The 26,376-nt window shown below is 36.0% G+C and overlaps 1 protein-coding gene across 1 annotated transcript in view; it reads right to left on the reverse strand.

Annotated features, from left to right (window-relative positions):
• Window positions 1-99: 99 nt before the first annotated feature.
• The window catches only part of CDHR3 (cadherin related family member 3), a 26,627-nt gene continuing 350 nt past the window's right edge, over window positions 100-26,376 (reverse strand). Inside the window, exons 2-19 of the mRNA XM_089482094.1 lie at window positions 24,903-25,077; window positions 15,764-15,954; window positions 15,419-15,587; window positions 14,716-14,815; window positions 13,884-13,988; window positions 12,052-12,200; window positions 11,587-11,776; window positions 11,211-11,382; window positions 10,708-10,810; window positions 10,430-10,528; window positions 8,810-9,039; window positions 7,993-8,164; window positions 6,683-6,933; window positions 4,107-4,282; window positions 3,641-3,654; window positions 2,351-2,382; window positions 1,337-1,385; window positions 100-473 (exon numbers count right to left, since the gene is read on the reverse strand). Of these exons, the coding sequence (XP_089338220.1) occupies window positions 100-473; window positions 1,337-1,385; window positions 2,351-2,382; window positions 3,641-3,654; window positions 4,107-4,282; window positions 6,683-6,933; window positions 7,993-8,164; window positions 8,810-9,039; window positions 10,430-10,528; window positions 10,708-10,810; window positions 11,211-11,382; window positions 11,587-11,776; window positions 12,052-12,200; window positions 13,884-13,988; window positions 14,716-14,815; window positions 15,419-15,587; window positions 15,764-15,954; window positions 24,903-25,077 (2,751 nt within the window). The remainder of the gene's footprint in view (window positions 474-1,336; window positions 1,386-2,350; window positions 2,383-3,640; window positions 3,655-4,106; window positions 4,283-6,682; window positions 6,934-7,992; window positions 8,165-8,809; window positions 9,040-10,429; window positions 10,529-10,707; window positions 10,811-11,210; window positions 11,383-11,586; window positions 11,777-12,051; window positions 12,201-13,883; window positions 13,989-14,715; window positions 14,816-15,418; window positions 15,588-15,763; window positions 15,955-24,902; window positions 25,078-26,376) is intronic.

A 26,376-nucleotide genomic window follows, 5' to 3' on the forward strand; every position in this document is an offset into this window, starting at 1 on the left:
TTCCTGTTAGCCACATCCGATGCACTCCACTCCAATGCACTCATAGTGCTGTTATTTGTGTTAGGCAGGTATACAGTTACCCACAAGGCTTAAACCATATTATGTGGGACCTATTGGTGTTTTGGGGGCTACTTTTGGAGACAATCTTGGTGATAATGGTGAGTGTGCCCGCTTTATGGGGCTTTGCTTTCCAGGTTCCAGTTTGGGTGATGTTTGATTAGCTGTTTGAAGCCTGTTTGGCGTGGCAGGTTTAGAGGGATTGGTCTGATTTCCTCCATTTTCTGCACCAATTGGTGTTTTCTCTCTCTTGTTCGGAGTACCTTTTGGCATCATGTGTTGATCTTTTTCTGTAGGCAGGACATTCGGATTGATTGCTGGTTGTGGTAATATTTGCTCTGACTCGACAGGTAGCTGGGTGTCCTTCCATCTTCTGGCTCCAGATTTTGAATTGTATTCATAAATGTTTCCTGTAACTGGAGACAGAACGCATTCAGTTGGTTTGGGGCATAGTCATGTACAACCCCTTTAAAGAGAGAAGTACAGCTATTCAATAGACATCCTGTTCTACTTGTCATGGTACCTGGCCTAAGTGTACCCCCTCCCCAAGTCCCCTACGTCAAAACAAATCTAATCTGTTAACACTGTAAATATGTCTCAGATGACATTAATGAACCTCCTTGGATCTTTGTGGCCTTATGAACTTTCAGTGCTAAAATAAAAGCAATGTAGACTTTCAGGACACACATATCTAAATTAATTTAATTATCTGACCTCTTGACTACTTGGTATTGGGTCACATTTCCAACACATCTCTTGCTACTATGATCTATTGTAAATGCTGCTGCTGCAGACTCTTGATTCTAATCCATCATTCATCTCACTTTGTGAAAAATTCCGTTTCCCAGTACTACAAGAATTGTGTGCCCAATCCTGCCATCGATGTACAAATTATCCATGATTCAACACCCTATGACTTTTTGGAGCTGCCCCATGAAAGCCCTTGCTAGGTCTATCAAACATTTATCAAACATTATCAATCAGTCCCTCAAACTTGCCTTTTCAAAAAGGTTCTCAACTCGCTCAACCAGCACCTAACCCAGTTCTGTTTGATTCCAAACACTAGCTTGTCAAAAAGACACTCTGATCCTTGTAAGTACTGCTTTCTCTGCTCCCAAATTCATCTAAGTGCAGATGGCTCTCTTAACCCATAATTGTCTTTGTTAAGTAAGTTTGTAATTCCTCAAAACTTTGCAACAATTAGTAAGAACAATGTCAGTGCTTAATAAATATATCTCATAGTGTGATAAATTCAATGAATGAATGTAATAGATCTTACTTGGATCCTGTGCTTCCCCATCAAAGACTGTGTTTATCTTGGTCATTTCCTGCAATATAACATATTTTATATTATTTTAACATTTAATGAAAAATATGAAGCATTCAAAACAGATAATATAAGAATAACTATGGGATAACTAAGGACTTAGTATTTGTAATTTATGAAGCTGTATAGTTAGTATATTTCCCCCATTGTTAATTCAGAGAGAGAGAAATCTCCTGACATAGAGGGCCAGCTCAGCCTCTGTTGTAAAGGTTCACTGGGGTTGGTCTCATAATAAATTGTGATATTGGGATTTGAAATGTTCAATTCACCTGCAAACACTTGGTTTTGTCAATATGGCTCCTAATGTATCTGTCATAGAAAGATACAACTCCTTTATTAAAGTCAAATTAAAATAGTCTGGATGTGTATGTGACACCAATGCATTTTGGAATCCGATTCCTTGCCAAAAGGTAATATTAGTATTACTTAAGTGTATTGAGGTAAGGGAGGAAGCATTTTCCCTATAAATGTGTTTTTTTAATGTTGTTATCATGAATAAATAGTTTACCATATATTTTCATGACTATTGCCTTGTCTGAATTTTCCACTCAAAAAATCAGTCTGAATTTTTAATTAGAAACAATGCCAAAGGGTATCTTCGCTTTACAAAACACTTGTGTAAAAAACATTTAATTCTACAATTTCAAAATACCAATTTCCAAAGAAAACAAAACTATTGCTTTCACATCAAGTAACAATTTTGCTGGTGCACATATTAACAAAATTAGAGCTTACAGTGTTTTACAAGTATTTCACACAAGCTCTTGATTAAATTCTAGGGAACAAAAATTTGGTTTACGTTAAATACAAACAAATACTTCCAAATAATTTCCAAAAAAGGGGTTGTAATTCAAGGATTTAGTGAAGGTTTTTTTGTTTTTTTACTTATGTTAGGACAAATATACAATGCATAGTATCTTTTTAGGCGTCATCAGTGGAATAAGATACTACTGATATTGAACTTACCCAAAACACATCATGCTTAATTTTTGTCTTTTCTGTAAGGAAAAAAAGGTTATCAAAATATATGAAAAATTTACCTAATGCTGAGTCCGCAAGGCAAAAGTGATTACATCTTTATATAGTAAATGGTGAACTTGCTGAAAAGTTAACCGCTTCATATTTATGGGATTTGATCATTCAAAATATTGACCATATGACTTAGTTCAATGATGAACAAATCACACCCATTGATACACCCGTATGCATTCTATAGAATGGAAAGGTCTTTGTTTATGTACAATATTTATATATTTAAACACAATTTGGCATAAAAATAAGTAAAAAGTAATACATTTAATAGTAAATGTTCCATATCTGTTTTATTTCTTTTGTAAACGGCGTATCACTGGTGTAGCTGAATAAAAAGAAACTATATTTACCCCGCTAAACAAAACCTAATCACCCAAAAATAATAATACAGAAAAAAAGATTTTTAAAACGTGCTGCAGAAAAGTCAGTGTAGACACAACACTGATCAATAGAATATAATGTGATCAGAATAAAACATATAAGGTGGAGTATTTTTGTATAGTGTTTTCCCTTTCAAACTTTTTTTCCTATCAAAAACGTATAATTAAAGAGAAAAAGGAGAACAACACTAAATGCAAGCGTAAGGCAAGCAGGTAGGGAACTAAAACACTTTGAGTTGGTTCCTGCAAGTATGTCTGAGTTACTGAGAACCATCCACATTCACTTTACAGTATGATATTTCATTCCATCATGAAACAAGTAGACTAGGTGTCTTATTGCAGAATCTGTTGGAGCTTCATATAACAACAATAATCCTTCATGATTTATTTAAGGAGTGCACATTGGTAAACCCACTTTGGACCCCTCCAGGCACTTTTTTCAATTTTACATGTCACTAGACCCAGTTTAGTGTGCAGTGCATGGAATTTTTTTTATCACACCAGCCTAAAGGACTGGGACTTCTTATGGAGCACATTTGTATATAGTTTTCACATCATTTGCACTGTTTTTTACTTTTAACATGTGATTTTGTGCCTTTTGATTTTTATTTGAAATATTTATTTTATTTTAACTGTATTGCACTGTATTCTTTCTGATACATAGTGAAAATTGCCATGGAGGCCCCGTGTGGGGAAGGTCCAAGAAGATAGGCCCTCCAGCAGGCCTTCTGGCAGTGGGAGGGGGAAGGAAGGGGATGTGTGGCCTCCAAAACGATAGATAGATAGATAGATAGATAGATAGATAGATAGATAGATAGATAGATAGATGATATGTAATACATACCTGCTGGTTTTATTCTGTAATAAAAAAAACATCAAATATAAAATTTAAAATATGTCCTCTTCATATGAAGAACAGTATTCTACTATCTAATATTATGTGTGATTATGCACTCCAACAATTGTCGTTAAACAAGTTTATGTATTAAACTGTAAGATTTACATGAGCCTAAAAATCCTCCCCTCATCTAGGCATCATACAGGGCCAACTCATCCAGGAGGAATTCACTACCTGGGTTCCCATACATAACAATCAGTGACAATATTTTAAGCTGAAAGGTGACTTACAACTATCCAGCTATGCCTCTCTTACAAAAGTTTACATTGAGTTGGTGCTACATGGTGCATAGGGAGGTTAGGCAGTTGAAAAGCGATTATGGGTGATTACACACAATGAACTGCAATATAAATCCATCTACAATTCCAAAATATATCACAAACTTTATAAATAAATCAAGACAAATACTTACAGAAGTTCTTTGTCTGGTTTGGGACTGGATCTACAGGGACAGTGTTTTGCAAAAAGGTATGTCAGATATCCCAGTAGACCAAGCAGAATCACAGAGCCAAGAGTGATGACGAATGGTACATACCAAGCAACTGCAGAATATGAATTTTCTGTTTTGCTTTGGTATATTACCTCAGGCTGGAAACAGGCAAAAAATTATGTAAAATTAAACAATTTGTACATATGTAGAATGCATACACAGTAGAATACTTACACAGACTAAAATCCTTACTTAAACACACATACACTCTAATAACTAGCATGCATACATTCAATAACATACTTATTTATAAACACATACACTTTTGTTGGCTCATGAGGGGTAGACCCCTGCCAGCTCTGCTGCTTCCTCTCTGCCCTCATACTCTGCCTAAGTCTGAGTGTCAGGAAATGACATCATATACTGGTGCTCAGACTCAGTGTGCTGGGACTAAGGGAATGCGACTCACCGGCATAGTGGTATGCCTGGCCCAAGGAAGAAGGGTTGGAGGAGTTGATATCGGGGCTGCCACTGAACAGGTAGCCACTGCAATGCAGGGGCTGTGCTGGCCACCGTTACGCCAGTGCTGATGATTACAGATTGAATAAAGTAACCTGGAGCCCCAAGACAGCAATGTTTCCGCCACATACAACAGGTGAAACACTCCAAATTTCCAGCTCTGATCATGATTATTCCAAAATAATGTGATAAATGAACATACCATTAAACGCACAGCAGTGACCCATTGTATTCAATGAAATGCCACCGACCCTTTGGATTTGTGACTGAATGGCTTGTTATCCACAATCTTTACAAGGTGAAAGGATTTAGTCTCCCAATGCTAAGTACACTGTACCAATTACGGTATATCATCTAAACATTTTTTTCTTTTCCTTAAGATATAGTTTGCAGGTAAATCGATTACCAGAACATTGCTTCTATAAACTTTTTGCTGGTAACTGATCTGTACCAGATGTCATAATGCAAAAGGCTCAATGGACCATTATGGCATACAGATTATTCACTCAAGAACATGGTTGCAGGAGCGTTGAACATTTAAACTGCCTATTCACACCAATTGATTCTGAGGCTGACGGCATATACAAGAATGTAGAGGTGTTCTCTCATCACTTTTGAAAATTAGAACCCTGGCTTTTGCCATTTACAGTAGCTAGCTACATGTCTCATGGTATCTACTCCATGTTATCCGCTTTAGTCCAGCCCACCGAGACGAGGTTGTTTTCATTTTGTCAACCACATACTCATCAAGGGATGACTCAGGACCACAGGACATTCAGTGTTCCTAGGCACGATCATATGTTTCATTTACTTCATAACTAAGAAAGCAAAAGCCTATTAAAGCTCTCTCTGCACAGCATTTGCCTTCATGAATAATCATAGGCTCTGGATAACCTTAGCTATAGGCCTGCATATGTGGTTTAAACAATACAATAGGGATAGGCTGCGGTGCATGAAAAAATAGCATTATCTTTGTCACCTGGAGCAATCAGTAACAAATACACTATATCGAGTTTCAGTCAAAGCCAGCAAATATACATACTAAATCTTTAATCCACTCCCTGACACATTGCACCATAAAAGTGATTGTGAAAAGCTGTCAGATCTAATCTCTAGGTGATAAATAAATTGTACACTCACTTGACTATTCGTTTATTAGAGAGAAACACAAACATGCCAATTTAAAGGCTGCCATTAAAAACATTCACAGGTAACAGACAAGAATTCTATTGGAGATATTTCAGAGCCCTATTTATTTTTTGCTGTGTAAATAAAACACAGTGCTAGATTATCTGTTTATCCATACTTAGGGCCCAGGATCCAAACTACACTTTTTATTTTGATCCAACAAGATGCCCTTCATGTAAAAAAAATCACATACACACATTGTATATTAAAAAAATAACTAAAAATAAATAAATAACAATTGTATCTAAGTGCATGCACAGAATTGTATATGATACTTAGACCAGGAATAGACAGCCTTTTGAGGGAGGACTATATGTCATATGTGCTACCTCAATGCATATCAAGTATTTATGTAATTTGAATGTTAAATGTATATTGGACTAGATTTGGCATTTTACTGCATACAAATAGTGCGCCAGTCTTTCCATCTTTTTTGTTCCTTAATTTACTTTAACAAAATAGGGGTTTTGTTCTCAAAAACGTGTTAATACTCCATCTCTTACTCATTTTATACTAATACTTTGTCCTGCCCTGGTGATCGGGAGCAGGTTCCCCACTAGGTAGACGCCATGTAACTTGACCACCATAATTTTAGGGTTAAAATGAGTAGCAGAATAGAAGACGTTTAGTGACAACTCTACCCGCTCATGCCGCTCACTCATAAAAAAACACATTTTGATGAAGCTCTACCTAATTTTGTTCTGTCTTTACCAGATCCGACTTGTTCATGTTTTGCCTTTGCTTTAAAGCCTTTAATTTATTTTAACATCTGGCGGTGCCCTGCCTGTGTATATACATCATATACATCATGTATCAGAACAGTGGTTTCCCATAACTGACTGCATACTTACTGTGGTGGTTGTCTTGATAGTGGTGAGTCCAGGAATGTAAACATTTATATTTAAAGAGACAGTCCCTGTCTGAACCACCCCTTTGGATCCTCCAGAGGCAGATATTATATTGTCATCAGTTATATAAACCCTGAGGTTATAGTTCCAAGTAGTGTCATAACCACTTGAGTAGTCAAAAGGGACAGCAAGAACCAGGTTTGTGATGTTGGAACCAGAGGTAGGCGTGAATGCAAAGTGATTATTTATGTTTCCTGTAAAATACATAAATAAAACATGAATTTTACAGGCCTATACCTTATACATTTTGATATGGTTTAGCAAACTCCAATAAATAATATGGATCACAAATAACACATACAGTAGATATTATAGGGAAAACCTATGTACCTATGTACTATGTACAGTAAATGCTTTTTTGGACTGTTTATTCTGTTCAGGCATCACCTTGCTTATCATGGAGTATTACATAATAACTGGGATTCTTTAGGCATGGGAAATTGCTGCTGGGTGTATGAACCCATTGTACCTGGTTAAAGAAGGTCTAGACAAAACTGAGATTTTGATTGAGTCATCAAACTACATATACTTTACAAAGAGAGGTCCGTCTATTTATTTATTTTGTTATAGGCATATTATGCATCACACTTTATTCAGTCCTAATGTGTGTGTGGGCAGGGTTGGTCAAAGCTTATGGCTGGAGAATGTCTTTGCTAGATGTTTTTGGTCACAGTGCATGGGTGTAGACTGTATTTGTGGACCACTATTTTGCACACCTAATCCAAAGCCAAAAAGTTGCCACCCAATGTAATGTATTACACATTATAGATTTACTAATAAATTAACCCCAAGATCGTAATTCTTTAGACATACAATTTCAGTGTATCCTTCAAATTATATTTTAGAGTCTGTTCTATAGCTCATGTCCTGCATGTTATAAGTTAAACCTGCTGAATCAAGTGTTGACTGAAATAAGAATTAAAATGTAGCCAGCTTAAGGAAACAGCTGAACTCACCAAACATGATATTCAGCTGGGACCTGAGGCAGCAAGAGTTTCAGGTTTAGTGTATAAACATCTTAGAGTCAAGTTGATTAAACAATAAATATGCTATAAAACATGATTCTGATACCACTGCAATGATCTATGTATGTCAGAATTTCTCAGCCTATAGTACATGGTATCATGGAGTACTTCTGATGGTGCTGTGGAGTACACGGAAAACAGTTGTACATATAGCCAGAAGGTTTATACTAGGGGGACTTAGAAGTAATGTAGACAATAACTGTACTCTATATAAACACTGCAAGGTACCTGAATTGATGAAGTAGCGGAATGAGTTGGGACCTGAATCGCGATCTGTACATGTAAGTTTGAAATTCTGAATGTTTGTTCCTATTGCTTGATCCACAGGGATAGACAAAGTATATGAATTTGGTACACAGATGGGTTTTTCGTCATTAGCTTCCAAAATGTTGACAGTAACCTAGAATTAACAAAATACATTTTGTCCAAATTTTCTAGAAGCTGCAATTCATAAGAGACAAAATAATTTAACTAACTATTGCTACCTGAATCATATTTTCTTTAAAAAAAGAAACATTTGAGAAATATCTTAGGCTGTATAAAAATGAAAAAAAACAGACCAGGAAAGGCACACGAGTTTGGCTAACTGTCCAAATTGCGCATTCACTCATGGCTGCTTGACCCCTACTCAACAATAACCCATATTGACTAGGCCCAGCTTCATGACTTCACAATACAGTTGTGTTGCAAAAATCAACTTGCATTACATTGCATCAACCCCACAATTGATGTATTTTGGGAAAGTTGTGTCAATGTACATTCAAATGTCAGGTAAATCCTTGGGAAATGCTAAGGCAAGTATGGGTGTGCAGTTCACCCAGACACCAGTCTTACTTAATGTCTCCCTGGCGGGTCTCTGCAAACACGAAGATTTGTCTTCACTGATCACAAATAAATGTAGGAGTGACTGTCTCCTTAAACACAATGTTGCAAAACAGATTTCAAATTCATATAGATGCAAAGGTTTCTTAAACTGCTTATAAATATACTTAAAATATTTACAGATATGTTTAATATGTTCTGTTATCTGAAGTTTGTTACTCACTGACGCTGTAGAAAATTTTGATTCAGAGTCTTCGGCTTGTACTGTAATTATGTATTTGGATGTAATTTCATAGTCTGCCTTAGTAGCAAGTTGCAAATTCCCTGTGTTGGGATCCATCCAAAATATGTCTGAAGAACCAAAAGTGCTTCCACCGGCCACAATTGAGTACGTGATCCCAATGTAGGGGTAGTCTTTGTCTGTAGCATATACCTGACCAACCTTTGTTTTAGCTGTATTGAAATAACTAGTTGAATTAGGCTCTTTGTGTATAACAAATACATATCACAATATATGAGAGGTCCCTGGATATCTCTTATACCAAATAAATACAGAAATCAACATATTAAAATGCGAAATGTAATACATGTTGTGGGGGTTTTATGTAACAATAGACTTATATAGTTCTAACCCTACGTTTTGACCTGGCTCTTGGCCACATGCAGATATTGTTCTGTATGGGCGCAAAGATAAAATCAGCAACAGAAAAGAATTACATGTTACACCTTAACATTTACTTCAATATAAAATACATAAGCATTGGCTGTTAAAAATGAAAACTCACCCATACTTTGTACAAATGAAAATTTGGGTATTAATGAGATATCTAAATGCTGCACTGTCCCCATTATATGACACCCCTCACCCCAAATTTAACCTGAGGTCTGGCCTTATTAACATGCATTGAGTGGTTCAAATTTACAGTGGCAAGGAAAAGTAAATGAAACCATTGGAGTTACCTGGTGTTCTTCATTAATTGTTCTTAAATTGTGATCTGATCTACATCTAAATCACAAGTATAGACAAACACAATGTGCTTAAGCTAATAACAATAATTTATCATGCCTTTATTGAACACACCCATTAAAAATTCACAGTGCTGGTGGAAACATTAAGTAAACCCTTGGATTTAATAACTAGTTGAACCTCCTTTGGTAGCATTAACCTCAAACAAGTGCTTCTGGTAGCTGCAGATGTGACATGCACAACATTTGTAAAGCATTGTTCACATCAGCAGATGCTTCTTGAGAATAGCAAACTCAAAATGTTTCAGTCAAAGAAGCTCTAAAACCCACTTCAAAGCCAGTTTCATTGATTGGGCTCCATGTTTGCTTACTACAATTAGCTTTTGTCGAAGTGATTAACCTAGGGGTTCACATACTTTTTCAAATCCACACTGTGAATGTTTGAATGATGTATTCAATATGGAAAATAACAATTATTTCTGTGTTATTGGTTAAAACGTTACAGATCTCACTGGCGTCTTCAGTGTTGGGACCTATACTTGAATATTTATTTCTATTTTTATTAAAATAACTCTTGGTGTGCCACTCTTCCCCCATTGTATTCTTTCACTTCCTTTTTGCTTACTTACAAATATACAATGAGGGTAGTGCAGAAACACTTAAATAAATCATAAAATCATCATAGCCTAGTATACTAGTAACTATCTGTAATGCACTCACGAACACAATGTGATAAGGGAACCTTTCAAACACTTAGAAAAAACTTAGAAAAAAAGTATTTAATACAAGTTAAAAAAAAGTAAAAAAAAATAACACAGTTAAAAAAAAAAAAAAAAAAAGGCACAATAGTGCAGGATCAATTATACTTATTCATTACCTGGGGAAAGTTCTGAAATGTTGAACACATATGAAGAACTGTTGAAGACTGGAGGAAATTCGTTGACTGGTGATGTCTTTACATAAACATAAAGATATTCTATAGAAAATGAAAAGGAATTGAGTCTTTACTGAATTTTAAATATGTGGACCACCGTTAATAACTTTTTCATTTGTGGCTTGTACATGCAGTACCAGACTGATCTCCTTTGTAACCAGCCCATTCGGGCCATGCACCCTGTTTGGTGACTCTGCAGACATATTGGCTTTGTCACTTACTTTTGTAGTATGGAGCTGCAATGTCCTGCACTGCAACTGTCAAGCTGTATTCGTTGCCAACCGCTATATTGTTTGGGTCTTCAAAGTCCAGATTACCGATTAGCTAGAGCAGAGAAGGGAATCTAATTATTAGACTTTGCTTATAGCAGTTGATGGATTCCAGTATGAAGTAGGTATCTACAACTATGTGAGCAAGAAAAGGAAAAGTAGCGATAACATAGATTAATATAGACTCCACATATACATAAAACAAAATTGTTAGGTTATATAAATTGATTATATAGCTTCTTGCACCAACATTGTTGCAGCCAAAACAAAGGTGGATTATCAATATACTTTAAAATGGACCCATCCTGAAATCTTCAGGAATGACTATAAAGCAGCCAGAACATCTAGATCTTAAAGCTGCCCCTCAGCATATAATATATCCATTTCCAGCCCAGATAATATGAATTCCACCAATAGGGGATCTGCCCTAATTTTATTAAATCATGAGAACTTACCACTATTTTCCCACTCCCAGATGGGCTAAGTTGAAATCGTTCACTGCTGCCAAGTCCAGATAGACCAGTAAAGTTGAACAGATTGTACGGTGACTCCACATCAATGTCAGAGCAGAAATTTGTGAGATCGATGATAAGTGTTCCAGTTGTTTCAGTTTCAGGTACTAATTTCCTGCCAAAGAAAAAAGAAATATACATTTTTATTCAGCATATATTTTATTTATATTTTCAAATATGCGTCATAATATCTATTGCTGGTCAATTTACATGTGCATTGATTAACATTTTCTTTCAGAAACAATATTATTATTGAGTATAGTGAATAAAAAGTATAACTTGAAAGTGAGTACGTTTTAAGTAAGGATGAACGTCTTACCTGAAGGCATACTGTTGGCACATAGGTGGGTTATCATTAATATCTTGTATAATGAAAGTTATAAAGGTGCTGTTTGCCTGTCCACCACTTGGTCTGTCTTTCACCATGACTTCTAGAACTATGTTCGGATGCAGCCTGAATGGATCAGCTTCACGGTCTATTGTCTTTGCAATTTGGATCCTACCTGTCACTAAAATCCAAAAAAGAACAGTAAGTGTTTGAGTAAAATGACTCAAATGAGATTAAGATTTTAGGGTAATGTTCTATGTCTGAAGTTTCACTATGGATACCAAAGAAATACTATTGCTAAATATACAACATTTAGAGCACTGTTAGTATTTGACTATATGTACTTTTACATCCTAACTTGCTCTGTGGGACCATCTGTGAGGCCTTCTTATGTTAATTAAATGTTGATTAACTTTTTCTTAAATCACAAGTAACTCCAAACACAGAGTGCCTTACACTGATCTATTGTGAAATACTCAGTAGGTGTATTGATGCTATACAGGAGCGTGTTAATGAAGTTGTCAGCATCAGGATCCACTGCAGTTATATTTGCAACAGTAGTTCCTGGCATCTGTTCCTCTGGAATCAAGTATGTCAGAGTTGTTCTAAAATAAATGAACATACAAGTCATAAAAAAACTCTGATCAATTATTTAATTTAAACATTATAGGAACACAAAATAATTGAGACATTGAGAAGATAATTGTGTGTATTGTATTGTGAGAGAAGAAAACATAAACCAGGAATAATTACAATTGAAGGGAATTATATAAATCAGGATAAAGATTCACCTGACTGCTTAAGTAAATAATTTTGTTCTGTTTTTACAGAGGAAGATGAAGTTGAGGGACCCTTGTTAGCAAAACGAAATAGGGTGACATGTAAAACAGGGGTGTTTACAGAAGATGTTCTACTTGAACTCTCCAAAGTGAAAACAAATTTATGGGATGCAATGGGATATACCCAAAATTACTAGAAGAGCTTTGAAGTATTCTGGGAAAACCTTTGGTGAACTTATTTAACCAGTCAATATTGGCAGGAGTAGTTCCAGAAGACTGGAAGTTGGCAACTGTATCACCACCTCACAAAAAGGTAGTAGGGAAGCCAACTACAGACCAGTAACCCTTAGGTCAGTAGTTGGCAAATTCATGGAAACCATTTGTTGAATATCTGGAAGTAAGTGGTTTGCATGAAACAGCACAGGTTTCCTACAAGGAGATCTTGTCACACTAACATAATTTATTTTTTTGTGACCGTGCAACTAAAATAAAAGATCAGGGAAGAGCTGTTGATATCGCCTATATAGAGGTGGGCTAAAAAAATGGTGAGTGGTTTGCAGGATAGAAATTATCAGGGAAGACTAAGGGATCTTAAAATGCTTGGAGGAAAGAGTGAGGAGATGCAATAAAAAAAATTAAATACTTAAAGGGATTTAACAAAGTAAAGGAGGCAATCTTATTTGAAAAGAGGGTCAGATGTAATGTAAGGAAGTTCTACTTTGCTGAGGGAGTAGTAGATAAATTGAACAGTCTCCCAACAGAAGTGGTGTAAGGCTAATACAGTTTAAACGCTCACAGCTAGACTAAGGACTGATAGAGGTTTGAATCCCTTACACCAGGAAAAATGGGCAGACTAGATGGTCCAAATTGTTTTTACCTGCTATCAAATTCTATGTTTCTATGTTACACATCACTTCATTGGTGCAGGAAATGTGCAAGAGACTTGTTACAATGTAATTGTTGCATTACAAATGAACGACAACATCTGTGTCTTGCCCCTTAATTCAGATGACGGGTTGTGTAGCATACAATGTTTCCTCTGTGCCACCTTGGCATCTATACGAGAATAATCTAACCGGGGTCTTGGAATCCCCAGTTATATCTGTGCTCTGACATTGCCATTCTTATGAACATGTATGTGTCATAACATCTCATACATCCACATGCATCAGTCCTTATGTCAGTTTGATGGTAGGTACACAATTTAAGCCCCCCATCCCATTCATCAAGGGACTGGGCACAGATACTGGTAACCTGACAGTTATGTCGTGGAAAATCTCCCAAAGGTAAAAAAAGCATTCACGATTAAGCTGTCATGTGTTAAAAAAAAAGACCAAGGTAAGGTTTGAGATCTTCCAGATGAAAAAACGTCAGACTAGATAGATATGTTTGTATGTTTTAATTCATATAAATTTGGAAAATATAAACTTTTGGTCCATGTATACAAACTATTTATTATCATGATTAATAAAGATATAGTATGCAAGCAAGCTTGAGCTAATTACTTACGTGGTGAAGTACGGTGTTTCATCATTAATGTTTGTTATATAGACTGTAATACTTCCATTAACAGATAATCCTTGTGGGTCCGTCACTATCACAATCAATGAGTAACTGATGAAAACAATAATTGAAAAGATTATTTAGGCCCTCTATAAAATAAGTAATTCTATTCTATAAAATAAGTAATGAAAATATTTACCTGTGTGGATCAGTCTCATAATCAAACACTTTTGTTGAAGAAATCGTTCCAGTATTAATAGAAAATGGCGCTGAGGCAGGAACCAATGAGTACTTAAAAAAAAAATTAATAATAATAGTAATGGCAAATCTCTATGAAACAAATGTCAACTTCAGCTTAAAGTAGTCATTACAAATGCAATTCTCAAGAAGACTTCCCATCAGCTTCTCTTGATTCTACCAGCTTCTAAGTCACAACTTATATGTCTGCTTCTTGGTCCTAGGTAATGCTTTTTGATTCAGTTTCAAGTTCAGTGAGACATGGTCACCTTGCTGCTCATATCCTTAGTTGTGTGTATGTTAAACAAACATTCACACTGGATTATCTGAGTTTGCTAGACAGACTAACTCGTCATATCATTGAAAGGTACAGACAGGCTGAGGTGGCTGCAAAGTGTTTCTCCTAGAAGCACAATGCCGAGCACTTTGAGAGTGGGATCATTTATATTATTCTATATTAACAATAGTCATTTGAAAAATTACTTGATAGTTCCTTTAATAAAAAGAGGGATTATGGACTCATACATAAAATTAAGACATTTTTTTATAAAGAACTTTATTTAAATATTTCCAAGTTTTGTATCAATGAAAACATTTATACGTCCATACCCTTAGAGTATTTGTTGCACTTTCACGGTCAGATGCTAAAACTTGGTAAATAGCGCCAGGTGAATTGCCTTCTATGATATAGAGGGACACATCTAAAATAAAAGTCACAATAATTATAATTCCACAATTTTAGGACAATGCTATCTATCATAAGACAGCCCATATTTATTTTAGAAAGTCTATTAAAATAGCGTGAACAAAGCTTCTATTATATGTCATGTATTCATTGTAAAAAATGCAGAACAACAAGTAAATGCTACATGAGACATTTGTTTAGCGTTATTACACTATTCAGTATCCAAGGGGGTCCTTGGCTTGTGCAGTTTATTCTCATCTCTGCATTTTATGGTCAAGGACCATGACTGAAATTCTAACGGCCTTATGAGCACCTGAAAATACCAATAAAATAATCAGATTTCAAATGTTTAAAATTTAGTTTTCTTCTGTTTTTCCCTGTCACCATCATAACTTTCTTTTTTTAAATGCTGAATTTCCAGTAGAAAAAAAGTCAAAATAGTCATATCTTACATATTTATTTGAATGACATTCCATATGTCATTTTCTATCAACTCGATGTTTATTAAGGTATTATTGACTCTTTAATTAAATGACAGTTGCATTTAAAGATAAACTGGGAAACTTTGTATATGCTCTTCGATGCAATCTAAGAATAAAGATCTTATGTAAATACTCACCTTGATTCGCCAAATTGTCCAGAAACATTGGAGGCTCATTGACATTAGTGAGCTGTACTGTTAAGATTTGGAGATCAGTTGCACCTGTTGAGTCTTCCACATAAATCTGCAAATTAAAACTGTTGGGCGTAGTTTCAAAATCAAGCAATGGGCTTCCTGTTAAAGCCACCTAAAACAAAACATGTAGATTTTACTTGTTGGTAAAACAGCCGGTACCCCCCAAAAGATTTGCTTCTTGCTCACGTATCTAAAGGTACATGGATCAAAAAAAACTTGAACAACTGACATATTGATGGGCTTTCCACACAAAACTCAAAAAATGTTCAAGGATCCTGAGATTCTTACATTATAAGAAGTTCCAATGTAGTCAATTCGAAAAGCCTTGGTGAGAGGACTTGTGTTGATAATGTAAGGGAATCCAGATGATATGGTGGAGTTGGTCGACACAGAGAATGAGAAGATGCTGGTACCAGCTGACTGGTTTTCCATCACACTGGTTGAATTAGGTAATCCAACCAGCAAAACAGTGCCTCCACCTTTAGAAAGAAAACATTTGCTGTGTTAACATTTCCCATTTCCCATACTATTAATGCTTTTTTGTTTTAATGTCATTTACAGAGTCTAGTTCATAGCATTTCAAACTTACCACACCACGTTTTAGATTACAATTTATATTTATAAACTTGTTTTTCCACATTTCTTCGTTTTCACGTTTCCAGATTTAAAAAACACATTAAATATTTATTTAGGAATTACAAAACTGAAAAATAATATACAAACTGTTTATTTGACTTGAAACACATGCCAGATTCTCAAAAGCGCAAATGCTATAGCATTCTACCATACCATAAAAATACTATTATTTCTTTGTTAAGTAATCCATATGCTAAAACCTTAAGTGTCAACAAAAAGAGGCCATCTAGAGTGTCATCTAAGGATTATTCATAACGTCTTTTAAAGTCAACCTCTCCAAGGGTATCAGGTTAAAATGTGAGTCATATTTGACTTGGTTGTGAAGTTTGCCCAGGTCAACCTTTGAGCAACTGTTAAAAGCATATAAATCTGACTTGGATCTAAACCCTGCATCCAAATTCTCAATTGGCAATTACAGTTTCATAATATAATAATAGCATGCTTGAGGGCAAATAGAAATGTATTACAAAAATATATGAAATATGAGGGGAACAAAAAAATTTGCTTTGTTACAAATATATAGCTATTATGAAAAATGTAAGTAAGAGACATCAGAGGGAATACGTGTGTGGTAAAGGAAAAAAACTTTTCAAAAGTGGATTAATGTTAGAACAAGAAATCTTAATTTAAAAGCAGGAGACCAGAGGCGTTGGTATAATGTAAGAGAGAAGAAATAATGAATAAGTGGATCAATGTCCAAGTAAAAAAAGGTACAGAATAAAACAGCGGAGGAATTATGGTATAAACATAAGGATATCCTGAACAATAACAAGGTCAACAACCAGGTACGTTTTGATATGTCTAAACTTGTAGAATTAGGCTATACTTTAGGGGCAAGACATTATTTGTTGAATTAAATTCAGGTTTCTATAAGGAGACTTATGCTTAAGGACATGTGGGTCAAAACCTACATGAATAAACACTGCCCTTCTCTGCATTCACATTTAACCCCTCCTTCTAGGGCTATTATCTCAATTTAATTTGAAAAATAATGTTTCAGATTTTACAAGCAGTTAAAATGGCTGTTCTTTGTAATGCATAGATGAGCTACATTTAAAAGAAAATACATTGGTTATCTTATTCTCAAACCACTAATATCTTGGATAACACTTACTCTTGTGTATTGTTTTTTGAATGGTATTCACTGGGTATGTGATAATTCTTGATTTTGTTTATAATATTTATTTTTCCAAAGGACTACATCACTGCCCTTTCATTTACTTGTCAAATACAGTCATTAGTGAAAAAGTATTTACTGTGTTAGTATCATGTTACTGTTGCACTATTATTAAACAAGAAAAAAAAAGTTTCCCCTCTGACTTTTAAATTAGGTGTGTTAGTGACTCAAAGGAAATAGGATGAATCCAAAAGCTTTTGAGCTTAGACATGTACAAACAATTACAACATGTAGCAAAGTGCTAATTGTTTACATCTGTGCAAATATGATATGCGATTAAAGATTAACTTGTTTGCAGGTTTGATGAATCATAACTAAGCCTGCTAATCATTCATAGGGTAGGCTTTAGAGGGTCATTGTGTACATCTCTGACCCAAAGGTGAGGCCTTTATTACTTGCACAGCCAGAAGTTATGGTGGGGTGTCTGACTCCCAGTTCATTTTTGAACATTGTCCAGCTGTCCCTGGTAGCTACCCTACGATCATTTTCCTCTGATCACCCCCAGCACAGGCTTCCATTGCAGCTCCCATGTTGCCACCTTGCCATGGTCTAAAGTAGAGCCCTGCGCGGGACTGCTTTTTGAATCCCGCTCCCGCTGTTTTGAATCCCGCTCCCGCCACATTTGTGGCCAATCCCGGCACATTTGTGGCCAATCACGCCGCCTCCTTACCTGATTTCCCACGCAGTCCCACAAGGCTGCCCTCGAGTTGTTCCCTCACAGCGTCTCTTCTCTCGTTCCGCCCAGGAAAAAGGCGGAGTCACAGGAGGTGACATCACATCACGTGACTCCGCCTTGTTCGTGGGCGGAGCAAGATAGGAGACACTGTAATGGAGCAGCAAGAAGGCATCCTTGCGGGACTGCGCGGCATTACCGGGACCCGCAGGTACAGTGCCTGACCGCCCGCTCCCGCCCGCAGCCCCAGAAAGACTGCCCGCGCCCTCAAGTTTTTTCCCAATGCAGTCCTCTAGTCTAAAGCTAAATGCAAAGGTGATTCTTTCAGAAAGACAGTCAAGTGGGCTGCCAACAGTCCCTTCAACTTGCATAACTTCCTCTACTCCTCTTTGCCTCTTGCCACACTCCCCAACATAAGTGTCCTGATTTGCACACCTGAGATATTTAGATCTATGCTAACCATACATATTGACAAATAATCCACTAAGAAGACATTTATTGAAATGAATGTTGGTACTGGATATTAGTTGTCAGTGAAAATCTTATTATTAAACATATGAGTCATAATCAGATTAATGGTAAGTGAAAGTTGCCAAGGTTTTTTAAAATTATTTTTGTTTTTGTACAAGGAGTATCATTGAGGGTAGGGTCTACCATAGACAGGTTAACCTGAATGTTCTAAATGCATACTCTTGAAGTATGTACTGCTGAAAGAAATTATGCATTATTAAACACATAAGAAGTGGCAATCAATGTCAAATACACTTTCCTCATGCTTCACATGGCATGAGGATGACTTTTTGCCTGCCAGAAGAACGGTCAGTGTGCTTTCAGTTAATATTGGAGGCCAGCAACTAATTTAACCAAGATTATGAATCTGAGATGAATTGGACTGCAGCTTTTACTACAGGTAAGAGTTTTTTTCATATTTCATATTAAAATACTCACAAATTACTTTAACATGCATTCTTCTTTAGTAGGGCTGCCAAGGACAGTAAACTGATAGATGGGCTAAATGATGTCAAATTCAATGTTTCTGTGAAAGGTCTAATAAATTCCCTTTGTAAAGATCACTTCAAGATGATGCCAGCATTCATTGTTTTTTGGTTTTTTTAAAGATGATGGGCTTAAGTCCTGACCATATTCTGGTTATACTCTAAAATAGAAGAATGTTTCACCCAGCTTCCTCATGCACGAAAGTGAAAACAACAGAAAAAAGTGCTTGTTGTATAAACAGAAAGACCAAATCCTCCACTACCTTAGTGTCCTCAACCTGTACACCCACCCCATAGGTCATGAGGGACTGATCAGCTCACTAATGCAATATCCTTATTTCATTTTGAAGAGAATACAATTTAACAATAGCATTAAAATTGACAGTATACAAAAACAACATAAACTTGCATACCAGCGAAAGTGGTTCAGAAGGAGACTAGGACTCTGCTTCCATAACTTAACTTATAGTCTATGAAAGTTCAAAAAATATCTATCAAACCCATCATGTTACTGTATTTAATGGAAAGAAATATATTTTATTGAAGGTGGTTAGTTTGTCTTCATCAAAGAAGCCAATGTATGTCCCATTTGTCAGATACACTGAAGTCTAGGTCCAGCATTGTACCCTGAGAAGTAAGCTATTGTTTTTACTGAAGACACTGATCCTAACAGACAGTTTGCAAAACAACATTACAAATATTACCAAAAAAGATTGGAATGCTGTGGCTTGAAAACGTTCTTGTGAATCATTTCCATTACGTAAAGTTACACTCAGCCGATGTCAGATTTACTGGTCTCTGTTTACCGAGTATTATTACTTCTCATGTTTAATCAAATGTGTTGCCACACTCATTATTCATTTTTCCTTTAGGGAAAACACTTGTATGTAACAAGGAAACATCACTCTCAAGGTGTGGTGCTTTGCCCAAGTGGTATGCATTTAAAATGCAAAGTGTTCTATGTGGCCATCAAGTCTACACCAAAGGCAATGAGTGTCCTGGTAACCAAGGGAGTTTGAAGCATGTGTTACTTATTTAAACATGTGACGTGGCTGAGAAGTATGATTGTAAGGCAAAAAAAACAAAAAACATTCACTGTCTTGTATATCTCTAACCAATGTTTAATTAATGTAGTCAATACACTTCCCTAGTATCCTTCTTTTGGACATAGTCTCCTTGGCCCCCATTCTTTAGTACTGGAGACCCTCTTTGTTTTAAATACATATTTAAACTATTCAATGTCCTACAGCAACAAAATCTAATAATGTATGTTTTGGACATTTATGAAAAAGGCAGCTGAAAATAATTGTAGGCTTTCATTTAATATTATTTTAATTTAATACAAATACATAACATATTTATGAAATGATAAAGAATCAGTCTCTAAAGCCTAACCCACAACTTGATATCTTACCTTCTTAGGTAGTTCTAAGTAGAAAGTCTACTATCATTTTTTTAATGAAACTCAATTTTCAATTAATATGTTTGTAAGAATTGTTCAACCCTTCTAGATAACATAAACATCCAAAGGCTGTAGGTATCAGAAAATGTATCTAATCATGAAAATGTAGATGCATAAAATAAAAATGTCAACTTGCATTGTTTAGAAACAAAAATCTACCCCCCTTTAATGAAGTATTATACATTCTAAGTAGTAGTTTAAGGGAATAATTTAAATTTCTAAATTAACAAATGTAATTTTTAAAAGGTTTTAAATGGATGAAAGTGTGTAAAATCAGGGGCATAGTTGTTGTTTCTTCATTGTGTATTGTGGTTTGCTGCTTCAGACAATAATGACTCCTGTATACCTGATACTACAGAATGAACCGATTAAATACAAATGTTATATAAAAATCGTATTCAACCATATGCTTACACGAGAGGTCTAATGAAATCAAAAGGTTGTTAAACAAACATTTCTTTGTTTTTGGTTTTAAGAAAGTAAATTGTTTTCCTAATCTGGGTATGGAGATTTAAGTATGTGTTGGTTACAAGGTAGTTATGGTTAAATAAGAGATAAGAAGTATCCCGGGCATTGCTCCAAGCAGACCTGGAAGTGATTAATCCCTTCTAAACAAGGGTTTCTTTGAGGCTTTGGGATGGAACTAATAAATAGTTTTTGATTAGTGTATATTGTCATATATTTTTCCAAGTTTAATCATTTTTTACAACAGGTAAAATAAAAAGGCATATAATGGCAACAAAAACATAAAAATGGCAGAAACTCTTCTAGCCTTTTTGGACAAATACATTTTACAGAACAAGCATAGAAGATAACAGAAAGTGTTATGGCAGTAGTAATGGCAGAGACAAATCCTTTCTTCAAGGGTCTTTATAAAGAGTTATTGGTAATGATTAGATGTTGTCCCTGCTCAACAATGTGTTATGCAGCTGTCATGAATACTATTTACCTATATATATTTTAAAACATTAATAATAATATGTAAAACATGTAAATATGTAAGATATCTAATATCAGGAAATTAGGGAATGTGCTTTGGCAGCTATTGTAATATATTAAAATATTAATACATTTACTGTAGAAACATTTAGTATGGTAAGTAGTTAGTAGATAAAATAAATGTGGTATAGGTGTGGTGTATGGTGCACAGAGATTAACAGAGAAAAGAAAGCGCAGATGCAATGAGAATGGCAATAATCTGAACAAAACAAATTACCGTAAAATCGGAAATAATGTTTGTTTAGAGGAAGAAAGACACCTTATATTATTTAATGTTCTGTCAACCATCCATAGTCATGTTTGCCAAATCTGATATAAACAAACTGATGAATGTGAAACACAAGCTAAAAAGCCAACAGGTCATCAGGGATGATTTACTCAATTCATATAAGCACAAGAACAAAGGCTATGGTTTTGGTGAGGCACTGCTTTGAGCCTATTTCACCAATCAGAAGCAAAGCATGTTTAACCAACTGCCTTTTACAAGTAATACTGACAATAGATTTTTCTGTTGATTGATGTCATTCTTTGCAAGTAGATGGTGGCTGCTAGTTGTTGGATTAGTAACAGAATAGTTTTACTGAATTTCCAAGCAAAGGCCTCTACAACACCTCAACATATTTTAGATACTCAAGGAGGGACATATTTGTTTTAGGGATGTGGTTAGAGGTTCTGGTTTACTGAGATGTATTTGAGTTTGTGACCTAGTAGCACCTAATTACTTATTTCAATAAGTATTTTATTTACATTCAGCACTATGATATAACCACCAAACATTATGAGATCCCAGAAAAGGTGAACATACCAGTAGAAAAGAGGTAACGGAGTCTCCAAATAGACATTGCCCCTCTTAAACAGAAGAACTTCTAAGAGAAATTCTATGAACAGTGTACTTCTCTTATTGCACCTATATTTCATATAAAAGAACTCACAAGTTACAAATAAACAAATTTACCTCATCTGTCTGCTGTAGCTTTACTACTTGGCAGATTTTCCTTTTTTAAGCTATATATCAAATCTATTGATGAGATGGGGAAACCACAGCTCAAGCTAAATTAACTAGGGAGCACTTCCAAAAAGTGTGGGCAGCGTCTTAAGTAGAAGTTGATACCTTCTATTGGACTATCATAGAAAAATATATAAATGTATATTTATATCCAATTGAGATATTTTGACATAGAGGCGGGCTAAGCAATATATGGCTAAATAGTGTGACAGAATGCCCAATTTTTTTGGCTTGGATAGGTGCTTTAAAGTAGTATTTGCTGGGTGTCCGTTGATCTCTTGCTTTGTTGTGTGTACATGTTGGTCATTTCATCAGCATCCTAGAATCTGAATGTGTATGTTTTTTTAGGGTGCGCATCCCTTTTTGGATTTTTTGTATATATTTATTTCAGCTTTCTGCATCTTAGGGTTTTCTCCTTCGGATGTATGGACATAATTGATTATATAGACCTTCCAGGACAATTCTATATGGAGTCATTTCACGCAAATTATACCCAATATGTCTCTCCCAACCATAGGGAAATGTTTTAATAGAGAAAATGTACATGTCTTATGATACTTGTTAATGTTTTTGTATTGCTATAACTCTGCAGAACTATATTATACACACTTAGCTTATGGGTTATATACTATTTTGGTTAGTTCCTGATGATTTTTGTTGATTTGCATTACCCCCAAATTGCATTTTTTTTTGCATTGACCTCTTGTAAGATCCACTCTTATTGTGATTACCTTTTTCTTTCCTGAATCCGGTTATTATCTATCTCAATAAAAAAAAAAACAATAACTAAATTGAACATCTGTATCATTTACATTTGTATCTTTACTTATCAAGTAGCTCTTTCTCTAAAACAGTGGTGTAACAATATATCGCCCCTTTGATAATGTAATAAGTTCACATTTTGCTTGTAACTGGAAAACTAACCAACGGAGCCAGATTATATTAATGTCAGATACTGTGACAGTCAACATTTTTGGGCTGAAACCCAGCCTGATTGCTGCAAAATATTTTAAAATGTAGTGTGGCAATTATGGATATTTTGATTATTACTATTTCATTATTTCTGTCATCCATCCATTTGGTTTTATGATATTCTGCTGTAACTGTTAATTTTTGTTGCTAGTATTTATGTATATTAATGAAGTAATGTGACATTAAATAGGCAGACTTGATGGGCTGAATAGTTATTATCTGCTGTCAGATTCTATGTTTTAAAATTATATATATCTTATTTAAAGGGGAAGATTGAGCAAACAAGATTGCTAAACCTGTAAATAAAAGCAGCAGAAACCCGGGCTTTTACCGGTGATGCATACCGGCACACGTATCAAAAAATACCACTAGTTAAAAAAATGTTCTTATTTGTACCGTTTATATTCAAAACCAAACGTATTAAATGGCAATCAGGATCCACATCTAGTCTCAGAAAATATGTAAAATCTGCATCCAAATCCAGTTTGAATTAAACAACACTATAAGATGAATACACACAAAATAACTATATTAAATATATATACACATACATACATAGATAAATACAAAAACGTACCAGGTCCTATTACACCAAGCAGAAAATAGAGCAGTTTAATTTTCTCCATCATGTCAGTCTGTGCTGTAGGTGTAAAGCACAATGATACTACACTGATTAAGTGGAATGTCTGGCTTTACCTGCCTGGATTGTTAGTTAGTCTCCTCCTTTATCCAGTCAACTAAAGACTCAAGCAGATAAAAGCGTATCTAGGGGAGCTTTTAAACACTAGCAGTTTGTTTAAACTAACTCTGCTGCATCATATTAACAACATGCAATAAAAGTTGCCCATACAAGATATATGTCTTTGCAATATAGAGTCAATTAGACAAATATTCAAAATAATTATTATTTGACTTCTAAAATCTTTCATAAATTCCTCCTCTCTATGTAATTGCCTAACATAAGCATTTTACTTTGTTTATCGACCTTTTGGTAAAATACTGGATCAGTAGGTAAAGAGAGATTCTAGCTTTTTCCGTTGAATTATTATTATTATTTTTTTATTTCTCTGTTTGTTTACTTTTAATTTTTGTTGTATCCCTAAATTCCTGAGACTATTATAGTCTTTAAATATTCCCCTTCTTTTACAAAAAATAAAGCAGGAATTAAGCGGCTGGGAACATCTCCTACTTGGGAAGGTCAGCTTAAATAAAGGTGATCTGCTTCCACTCTGGCTGTCCCCTGCTGATGAAACACTGTTGAATTAATGTTTTTATGGAAAGGGGAGCAAGGATAAGTTTAAAGGCCTCAAATGCCTAGGTCCTCCCTGGTTTTAAATATGGTTGTGGCCTTGCTTAAATTTCCATATGATAGACATCATTTCAATTTTGTACTGGATTTGCAAAGTCTGACGTAGATCTCCAGTCTGTTGCAAACTGATCAGTCATTAATAAATATTGTAAACGTATGATACAATGACAGGTCCTAGGGTATAAAGCAGTATCGTACCTAAAGGGGGCGAGGGGGCGGTGTGCCCCAGGTGCCACTCATCTCCCGACGGCTGCCTAACGTGGGCCTGCAGCTCACTGTTGTGGCGTCTGCGCACTGTGTGAGTAAACTCTTTCCCCACACAGACGTCTGCGAAGCGGCAGTGACGATGGGCCGGCCCCCAGATCAGTGAAATCTGCAAGAGAGGCAAGGGGGTGAATGAATGAATGAAGTGAGTAAGTGTTTAGGGGTGTAAATGGGTCAGGCAGGCTGTTTAGGGGGGGTAGAAATGGGACAGGCAAGCTGTTTAAAGGGGCAGAGGTGGCACAACCAGGCTGCTTCAGTGGAAGAGGTGGCACAACCAGGCTGCTTCAGTGGAAGAGGTGGCACAGGCAGGCTGCTTCAGGGGCAGAGGTGGCACAGCCAGGCTGCTTCAGGCAGAGGTGGCACAGGCAGGTTGTTTTAGGGGCAGCTGTGGCACAGGCGGGTTGTTTTAAAGGCATCAGTGGCACAGACAGGGTTTAAATCAAAACATCGGGGTTTTTTTTTTTTTACTTTATTTAACATCCTCCATGTTAAATAAAGTTTTTGCACACCCGTAAGGCCGGCCCTGGTGGGGGCTTCCCGGCCCCTTAGAGTGGCGGACCCGGTCGCAGTTGTGGCGGGCTTACGGGGCAGGTGCCCCTTATGCCCTGCGTTAATGCGGCCGTAGAGGCCACATAGGCCCAGTCAGTCCGGTCCTGCCGTGGGCCCGGCCGCAGTTGCTGCTTGCTCCGGCAACAAGGTAAGTAGGGTGAGGGAGGGGGGTGCAGTGAGAAGGGGCAGAGGGGGGTTAGATAGTGAGAAATGGAGAAATGGGGATAGATAGTGAGAGGGGGTACATAGTGAAAAGGGGGAACATAGTGAGAAGGGGCAGATAAGATGGGGAGAAGGGGTAGTGTGAATGCGTATGAGAATGAATGAATGAATAAATGTGTGGATGAATTGTGTGAATGCGTATGACAATTAATTAATTCATGTGTGGATGAATTGCTTGAATGATTTGTGAGACTGCATTAATGAATGTGTTAATGATTTGTGTGAATGAGTAAATGCAAAGATGGTACATGAAGGGTGGGCTTTAACAATAAATAAATAAAAATGGGCTGCTCGGGCTTAAATGCCCGGGCCTATTTTTTGTCCCAGTCTGGGCCTGGTTGAAACTATTTCTGATCTGCTCATTGTGGACCAAAGCTGTTGTTTCTCTGTTAGCATTGCTGCATAGCATTTTCCTGTACACATTGGTATTGGATCAATTATGTGGATCTTGAGAACTTTCATGCTAACTCCATGTTGCAGCTAACCCTCCTTTTGTCTCTGGAATAGCTATGTACAGCTTGACGCCATTTATATAAACTACCAATCCTCATCTTACTATGCTGACAACAGCTATGAGTGACTTATAGAAACTAATTTATATCCTAATGAGAGTAAGAACCCTAATGCTACACGTTGA

The sequence above is a fragment of the Sceloporus occidentalis genome, unplaced genomic scaffold (assembly GCF_023333645.1).
Source record: "Sceloporus occidentalis isolate IW3139 unplaced genomic scaffold, rSceOcc1.0.p SCAF_17, whole genome shotgun sequence".
Taxonomy (NCBI): Eukaryota; Metazoa; Chordata; class Lepidosauria; order Squamata; family Phrynosomatidae; genus Sceloporus; species Sceloporus occidentalis.